A 9,496-nucleotide genomic window follows, 5' to 3' on the forward strand; every position below is an offset into this window, starting at 1 on the left:
GGACCCAGCACAGTAAAAAAGTATCTGCTAGTCTATGAAATACGCTTGACTTAAGCTCAGAATTCCTTGTTCCTTAAGCGTTGAGTCTGTGCTTGCGGTAAGCAAAGACATGAAACTAGGCCCTGGTGATTATGAAGTCTTTGAACTTCTAAGGTAATTCATAGATTTTAGAGCCGTTGTAAATGTAACGTGTGCAGCAAGTATGAGTCTGAAAGATGTAGTCTAAGCTCCCCTTCCTTTCCCCAACAAGTTCGCAGAGAACTAACCATTTGTTAATAAAATACCCTTTGATACTACATGTACGTGGAACCACCTACCCAATAACACCCACCCTCACTGTATCTCAGTAGCACTCCGCACTAATGACGTCACTTTTGGGCAAAACACCCGTATGTCAGACCAACATTCCACCAGTAGCTCTCATGCGATCATCGCCCCAGACCGCAGCAGTCGGTCTATGCGAGTTAACAGAAAGTATTGACATGTACGCATACGTACAAAAGTGAATGTATGTAGTTGGGTGATCTGGTTGGTGTAGAGGATATGTACCTTTCCTCGCCTTCCCTAGGACCCCGGTTCAAATCATGCCGGGGGGGGGGGGGGCACTTTGTGGATTGGGTTTTCAGTCCTGAATAGGAGGGTTTTCCCCTGGAATAATTCTCTGGGGTTTTTCTCCTACATCTAAAAAAAAACTGAAGCTAAGTCTTCCTTATTATTTCTCCCTTGGGTTCTTGGCTAGTACAGTGATTAAGTTTGCTTTTCTAAGAATCCTCGGCTTCACAAACAGAATAAATTAAATGAATTGAACTTTGACATGCTGTCTGAGATCCGGGTACTGAGCTTCTATATACTTTATGTAGGCGGTGTCCGAATTGGTGTCTACAGCAAGAGGGCTACAGCTAGATTTTTGCGTCATTATGCGTTGTGGTACAGGACGTACTTAGCAACACCCTAATAGCTGCAGCCGTAGCCATAGCGTACTGTAGATGCCAATTCGGATAGGGCCTGATTGCGGGGTGCTACTGTGTGTAGCATGCGCCATTATATGTAAAGTGTTTGACTCTGTGTATGCATGTACATATATGTGTGTTTTCCCCGTTCAGATACCTGTGTGGAGTTTGTCTGAGACTGCAGTCTCAGATGGCCATAAAAAGCCATCCAAAGTAAGATGCTTAGCAATCCGCTTACCACTAATAAGTGGATTTCTATTTTGCCTTCTTGCATGCACTTTTTCTATGCTCAGAAGTCAAGATGCTTGATTTTCACAATAAATGGATGTCTTTTTTGCCTTGTTGCATGCACTTTTTCTATGCTCAGAAGTCCAGGGGCTCGATTTTCACAAAGAGCTAAGATTGATCTCAATTGGGAATCACTCTTAGGGCCTTTTCGAAACCACGGCTTCGGCTCCAGATTCGGCTCAGGGGGGCGTGCTTTGCGTACGCACTCAGGGCATCAGATGAGAGGACAGACCCTGAAGCGGAGTCCAAAGCCGAAGCCGTCGTTTCGAAAAAGGGCCTTCATTGTTAAGCAAACTGTGATGTCAGAGTACAAATATCTATGGAAATACTGACAACTCATCTTAAGATGAATCTTAGCGCTTTGTGAAATCCGCCCCAGGCCTGATACTTCATTCTTGGAAAGGACAAGGCAGGTTTTCCCTCATAGGCACCTAATGTATGCATGTTTCTTTCTACTGACTAATGTAGTACTGCACCATACTAAGTGGAGCTCCGAGCGGAGCTATCATTGACTTGGGAGCTATCATTGACTTGGAGTTGTGCGCAAGGTGTACACACATGCGCGTTTCCATCATTTGTCATCCAAAAAATGGCAGCCAATGCAATCCATTGTCCACTGCACCAGCGTCACACCCGCCTGCTACGCTCGCCACCTTGGGAGTTATCACCTTAGCGTGTGAACGCCATGTCACCCAAAAGCTCATAGTTTGAGACGCAGGATTAGCGACTCCTGAAATAGCACAACTAAGAGTATTGTGATGGTGACGGCAGGTGAATCGGTCAATACATTTGCCTGAAAGCAAAATACTCTCGCTACATCACGTCCAAAGCAAAAACTAATATTTTAAAGCAAAAAGACACAGTTATTAAAGGCTAATACTATGCATTCACAGATACCTGGTTTTAACAACCCTATGTTCCGACAACCTTAGTGTATTTTTCTGATTCTAACCCTAGCCCCTAACCCTAATCAAAGCAAATAAATCTTATTCTTCAAACACTGTGTGGATGTGTGTAAGTGTTTTAAGTCCCTACATTATTTGTTTTCAGGGCCCAATTTCATAGAGCTACTTAAAAGCACAAAAAATAGCTAAGCACAACAAATATATGCTTACCAGAATAAGGTTACCGGCCAAACTCTCATGTAATATATACAATTGTGACTAATACCCTGCTCATTTCTGCTTAGCAGACAATTGTTAAGCAGTTTTTGCTTTAGCAGCTCTATAAAAAATCGGCCCCGGTCCACACCTTGTGTAGCATTAACACAGGAACCGAGACACAGTTGAACATAGATTGTTTTAGCGTTCTATTTGTGTGCGGTTCCGCCAGTCTTTAAAATACTGTCCGCTTTCCCATAGTTACTTCCTGGCTTTGGTTCTTTTACCTTGTGTTCTTCCCACTAACCTTGTAATGTTCAGGGCCTAGTTTTCAATAACATTTTTTTTTTCAACAACATTTTTTTTTTCAACAACATTTTTTTTTTCAACAACATTTATTTCCATTTCACAAAAATATTACAAGTATTATACAAAATAATGATTTATATTAAAACAGAATACACTAATGATACTAAATAATAGTAGGATAAGGACAGAGTAAGTGAAATGGTGGCAATCCCCGGTAAGGGCTTGCTTGATTTTGGGTGAGTCAAAAAGAAATTGATTGGGATTGGTGATGTTTTTCAAAACAAGCAAATGACACTCTTTTTCTTTTCCAGATTTCTGCTCTTATTTCACATTTAAGACCGAGATTGTTATAAAACACATATTGACTGGCATAATTCAGTAACAAGTGTGCGTCTATTCCCCCTCGAGCCTGTGAGTGACCAGAAGAGGGGCCTAATAGGTTCTCTTTTCTGGTCACTCAAAGTCCCTCGGGGGAATAGATGTACACTAGTTACCTATTTGCCAGTCAATATTTGTATAATATTTCAACATTTTATTTTTGTTTTCCTTTTTCAGGAGTCATCTAAAGGAGGAAAATCAATTTCACAAATGTTCAGGAGTCTTCAGGGTACGCTAAAGAAACCTCAGAAGACGACCCCATCCCCAGCTCAGTCACCTAGTGGATCAGACGTAAGTACTTTTGTTTTTTTGTTTTTTTTTGCTTGTGTTTTGTTTTTGCAACGACGATGCAACATATTTTAAAGCATCCATATTCAATGCTTTTTGTAGTGTTTTTTGTATAAGTTAGGCTTTAACTTCGCAACTTGGACGACCAACTGAGCTCAAATCTTCACAGGCTCGTTATTTTGTGCATATGTTGAGATACACCAAGTGAGAAGATTGGTCTTTGACAATTACCAATAGTATCCAGTGTCTTTAAGTGCTACAACAATCTTCCCTGTTCAATTCTTTTTGGACAAAGTTTCGGCAGACCTTTTCAGACTTCCCATTTTCTCCTCCATTTTGTGCAGACAATTGCAAAACAATATCTAAAATAAGATATCTTTATTATTATGTTTTTCATTTTATCTCATTCTTTCTCTAGCAAAGTAGCCTAGACCGTGATAGTACCCTCAGCTCATTCAGCAGTGCCAGCTCAAAGAGTTCAGGTACTAGACCTTTTTTACATTCGTGTCTTCATAGGTCATTTTCTAAACCGTTGCTTTTTGTCAGTCTTAAACATTTTGTTTTTAAAAAGCCTTAGAGAAAGAATCTGCTTGGGTTAAGACATCAAGAAAGACTCTGCTAGGATGAAACATCAGACAATTAAAGGGTGGCTGCAGTGTTTTTTTTAGTAATTTAAACGATTAAACATGACTTTTTAATATTTTTTTATATTTTTTATTAAATGCACAAGTATTTTAAAAATGGTTTTCAAGAGATAACGGGAACCCACCCCGCCCCTAAAAGGGACATAAACGTGACGTCATGTCGGGAACTCGAGCCGTCGGGCCCCCTGGCTGTGTGCATATAGAGACGTGTGCACTGTGGCCTGGTACCTAGGCGCGTGTAGTTAGGGACCAGACTCTTTTTGCCGACGATATGTTTGAATTCCCGACGTGACGTCGATGGTAGGGGGGCGGTAACAATCCGCAAAAGGGGGGGCATGACTTATGCGCTAATTACGCAAGTGAGATATGTCGGTGAAAAAACAAAACACATTTTATTGAGGTTCAACACATATCAGAAATAAATGACAGCAAAATTACCTGTTTTATTTTAATTCACTGCAGCATCCCTTTAACTATTTTTTACATTTATACTGTAGGTCCTTTTGTAACAGCTAATAATTGTAATTTTTCTTTTATTAAAACAAATCCAGAATGTTCTAAATGAACAAGGAGCTTTCTCTTATCGTCAATGTACCAAATCCGACAAAGTTTTAGAATATTTATTTTGGTTTTTTACCCATACACCGATTTGTGTTAGCACTGTATACTCAGTACTTCCCCCGAGTCCTGTGAACAAATATCACAGGCACATTACTCGGGTGGGATTCGAACCCACGACTCTTGCACTCCTAGAGCAGGGCTTACCAACTAGACTTCCTTATAGAACTTACCTTTTTTTTCTAGATCTAGTGGAGCCAGAAAACAATAGACCCACAAACAATGCAACAGCTAATTGTGTATTCTCATTAAAAAAAAAACTAAATGAAAAAGGATCCATCTCCTAATAAATCAACCAAATCCTACAAAGTTGTAGAATTAACTTACACAACTTGTTCTTTTACATTTTGTTTCCTTGATCTAGTGGAGCCTGAGAACAAGCGACCCACAAACTTGGTGGATCCGAAATTCCTAAACAGTCAGGGAGAGTACATCGGGCCGTACAATAATCTGGCAATCTGCATCCAGGACAATCAGCCGAGTCCGTATGATAAAGACGGACTATCCTTAAAGGTTTGTCATCTTCAAACTCTTGAATCACCTCACTTAATATGACGTCACAATTCTAACCCAAACCCGATTAATACTGCAAATGCAAATTATCGAAGCGAATTTTGGTGTGACTCAATAATCGGTACACGCTCCCTTTTCAGTTTTGACGCAAGAAAATTCACTTCTCATGAAGCATTTGCATGAAGCATTCGCAGGAAGTATTTTCCACCATGAATAGTTTGATCTTAGTCAACGGTTTGTTTCAACTTAAAAAAAAAAAAAGATTTCAGAAGGTTGTCGTCATATCATTATTTCCGTAATTGTTTTCGTTCTCAGGTCGGAGACTTGGTTTACATCACGATGAAACAAGGAGGGTCATGGGAGGGCGTGTGCGGCCAGCGACGAGGGAAGTTTAAGTTCATCAGCGTCCGTGTACTGAGTCCAAAAGAGGAAGAAAAACGGAAGGAGAGCGTCGAGATGGACCTCGGTGAGAATGACGACGGTAGCGACACTACACCCTCCGAGACCATGCCCAAGTTATCAAGTCTCAAAGAACTACTGGAACGCATAGAATGCGAAGTAAGTATTTATTTAGGACCAGCAGCCGATTTCACGAAACGCTAAGCTTAATCCTATCTCGAGTTAGATTGTGTAACCCATTTTAACTTAGGATGGGTTCAATGCGTCCTAACGTCAATGATTACGGAACTTAACTCGTCCTAATATTTATCCTAAGTTAGGAAGAGTTTGGTGAAATCGATGGCAGGTCTGGAATTCCATCTTTGAGAGGGCAAGGCCATTTTCATTTTGTAAAGGGCACTTCCATTTGAAAACCACCAAGTGGAAAACTTTTAAGTGGGCACCAAGGCCACGACGCAAAAAATTCATTGCTTAGTAAAATCAGATTACCGGCCAAGACTCCACTCAATTGTAATGCTAAGTAAACAACAGCTTAATACTAGTCATAAGCAATGTATATGGCATGAAATTTTGGCCAGTAACATATGTGTAAAATAAGCAAGCTGTTTTCGTGCTTAAGCAATTTTTTTGCTTAAGCAGCTCTATGAAATGTGCCCAAGGGCAGCACGGCCTCTGTGACCTCCGTGAAATTCCAGCCCTGTTGGACATCTTCCTAATCACTCCCTTTCTGACGTGACTTTCTAGGGCATTGAAGCACTAGGTAACCACAGAGAGACTGTTCCTCTGGGTAGAGAGACACAGTGGATAAAGCGCCTTTAGATTATTCGACCAGCCACCTCTTCGACCCCCCTCCCCTTTGTCGCCCTTTTCACTTATTTGAGCATTCCTCGCTTTTTCTGAGTGCCTTCAGTCTCTCTCTCTTTTTATCTCTTGACTGTTTGATGTACCTGTTTATGTTTGTTGTGTTGTCATTTAGCCTTCGACAAAGGGTCAAAACGTCAGGCCATTAAACTAATTTACACTTACAAACCCTTTAGTTAAAGTCCTCAATTTGACTGCTTAGACATGCCCACATATGCAAACTCTCAATGAAATGTGTGACCCAAGGATCATACTCATCTTTGATAATAATAATATTCATAATTATAACCCGTTTTTATATAGAGCTTTTCACACCCGGAGGGCGTCCCAAAGCGCATTACATTATTACCCCTGGTCACTGGGCCTTAAATCACTCCTTAAACCGTCTCAGCTCCCTGGTGGGGAGTATGCAGCCTGTGCAACATTAGTATGCGCTACTCGGCTAAATCAATCACAAGAACCATCTCTGCCCTCACAGGTACCCATTTACCCCTGGGTGGAGAGAAGCCTTAATAATCCTTTTTGTTTCTCCCTTCCACTCTTCTCTCCGCCAGCAATACTACTCCATTTTTCAGCTTCATGACTTTGGAACGTTAGAGCAGTTCAAATACCTAGAATCGAGCCACCTTGGTCTTCTGAACATTGTCGACCCTGAGCATAAGGTCAAGATCCTCACGGCTGCACAGATTCTTCGAGACCCAAAATCAGGTAAAGTTTAGTTTTACTTGTAAAAAATAATAATAAAATAGTATACCGTAAATATTAATAAGTAAGGCTTGCGGTGACACCATGTAAAAATCTCTTTTGTGAACAGTGGTGGCTCTCAGAAGAGCAGACACTTGCTATCTCAAATATCTTGCCATCACTATCTCAAATAGAGACTTCTTACATGATGTCACCGCAAATCTTAATACTTAATATTTTTCCACCACCATAGCTGTAAGTCTTATCTAAGTATATTAATAATAATAACAATATTGGTGCTGTGGTGCAATATGCTGCCAATACAACCAGGAACACCGGGGCGAACCCCTTCTCTTTTTGATAGGTGCGCTGGGTTCTTTTACGTTCATTACACAACACACCCAACCTTACTTCCCATCCAAAGGTAAAATGACTGGGACTCGAACCCACACTCTGCTGATCAGAAACACCAGAGTTTGAATTTGTATTATGGATCACAGATCGCTCGATACACTTTACAATTAAAGAGAAAAGTTACAACACAGCCATTTTTTTATATCTTTTGATGAATAGGTAAGGACAGGGCAGCATCCCAGCAGTTACAGGGTCTTCTGTGGCCGACCAGAATTCCTTCAGGTCGTATGTCAACAAGAGACTCTGGCTTCTATGCAAGTACCGAGACATGTGTGTCAATCGAAAGCACCGGTCTCCTCCGACGCAGCGAAGCGGGGGACTCGCTGATCGAGGAATGCGAGACAGGGTACCATGACGACGACGTGACAGATGCATCTCTCCAGGAAAACAGCAATGTGAACAACTCAAACTGTATAAACGCTGCACGGAACCAGAACGGGTCCAACGGTGGTAGACTCGGGAACAAGCCGTGCAGGCACGGCCCGCCAGCCAAGAGTAATCGTAACGGACAGCACCCGCTCTCAGGTTCTCCACAGTGCCCTAGGAAAGAAGGAAATGGATCTGCCAGCCCCCTTGCCCATCATGTGTGCCGAGTGCACACCAATGGTTCGTCCACAAAGTGTGCCCAGCAGGTGCAGCATCACCAACAGCAGCAGCTGGTCACGGTGAACCCCGCCTGGACGGACATGGCTCCATACAGAGACTCTCCCGTGTTCAAACACAGACATCTAGTTGCCACGTTTAGCGACCCCGGCTCGGCGCCGAACTCCCCGCGGATAAGGGCCTCGACGAAACAACCCCAGAGGCATCACGTGAAAACAGGCTGCAGTCAGGATCATCAGTGTCCCTCTCCGGACGTGGTGCCCAGAGTCTCGAGCGAAGACAGGGCGAGGTGGAGAAGGAGTGCCCTGCTGGAGATGTATGGCATTCAGGACTCATCGCGTCTACGTGGGTCAGGACACATCATCCAGTCCTCCATCTCCAAGACACACCCAAGTCCCAAACTCTCCCGTCACGTAATGGAACAATATCAATACCACGCCCACAACGCTGCGCTGCAACAACAAGTATCGTCACCCGCTCCCAAGGGACGTCGAAAGTCTCGCAGCGTGTCGCCCAATAAGCGCCATCATCATCACCACCACCACCACCAACACCGTGAGCTTCTTTTGTCTAATAACTCTGTACATGCCTCTCCTACATTGCCGTTGCGGGCGACCAAGTCTCCGCGGCAGCAAGGGTCTGTCCAGTTGGAGTGGATTGTGGAGAGAACTTTAAGACATGAAGGGATTGATCTAAAAGAGGAGCCTTACTCCAACAAGGTAAGCAGAGATTCAACTTGAGAGAGCAAGTTAAAGGGAAGGTATAAGTTTGGTAACCGATCTTAAATTTGTACATGGCAATACAAAACTTTTGGTTTAGAACCCAGCTGCAACAGCTTTCCACAGTTTAAAGCCTTTTGAGAAACATTTCACTTTGAAGTAATGTGAGTATGTAATTATATATCAGTTTTTTATCCCCCCTAATAATTTGAATCTGAGAAGCATTACTGTCAGTATTTAAACTGCCTCGCGCTATAGTGGTAAGACATCTGTCTTACAAAGACAGAGGTTGTAGGTTCGTATAGGAATAAAGGTTCAAATACAAGATAAAATTTGTTGCCGTCTTGGCTTCAACTGACTCTCTTCAATTTGTCTCTCTTGGTTTCTCTTTAGATGGGATTTTGTGGCATCCCTTCAGCCCTTGTACAACGCTACGCAGAGGAACTGGAAGCAGAAGTATCTGAGGTGGCTGTATGTCTAGAATCCATCCGCGTCAGGGAGCTGGTCAATGCGTGCAGGTGTTGGGTAAGATTGGTTCCTTTCATCAATTAATTTATTTATTTTTTAGCAAATTCCATACCCATATGTTTAGAATACGCATCACTTAAACTTTACTCCGGTTTTGTGGTCTATCAAGTGTCCAAAGGGTGGATTTCACAAAGAGATAAGACTAGTCTAATCTTACTCGCCCCCTATGGACTATAGCCTTAAGTTTTTTATAACTCCTT

The 9,496-nt window shown here is 42.3% G+C and overlaps 1 protein-coding gene across 9 annotated transcripts in view; it reads left to right on the forward strand.

The window, feature by feature from the left end:
• The window catches only part of LOC139946843 (SAM and SH3 domain-containing protein 1-like), a 183,919-nt gene that overhangs the window by 166,323 nt on the left and 8,100 nt on the right, over positions 1 to 9,496 (forward strand). For 8 of the 9 annotated variants that reach the window (XM_071944572.1, XM_071944575.1, XM_071944573.1 and 5 more), the window contains 8 exons: positions 1,104 to 1,163; positions 3,203 to 3,316; positions 3,732 to 3,795; positions 4,940 to 5,088; positions 5,404 to 5,646; positions 6,903 to 7,056; positions 7,606 to 8,768; positions 9,162 to 9,293. In XM_071944572.1, the coding sequence (XP_071800673.1) occupies positions 1,104 to 1,163; positions 3,203 to 3,316; positions 3,732 to 3,795; positions 4,940 to 5,088; positions 5,404 to 5,646; positions 6,903 to 7,056; positions 7,606 to 8,768; positions 9,162 to 9,293 (2,079 nt within the window). The remainder of the gene's footprint in view (positions 1 to 1,103; positions 1,164 to 3,202; positions 3,317 to 3,731; positions 3,796 to 4,939; positions 5,089 to 5,403; positions 5,647 to 6,902; positions 7,057 to 7,605; positions 8,769 to 9,161; positions 9,294 to 9,496) is intronic. The other variant, XM_071944574.1, reaches the window with a different exon arrangement.

This window comes from Asterias amurensis, chromosome 14 (genome assembly GCF_032118995.1).
Source record: "Asterias amurensis chromosome 14, ASM3211899v1".
Classification (NCBI taxonomy): domain Eukaryota; kingdom Metazoa; phylum Echinodermata; class Asteroidea; order Forcipulatida; family Asteriidae; genus Asterias; species Asterias amurensis.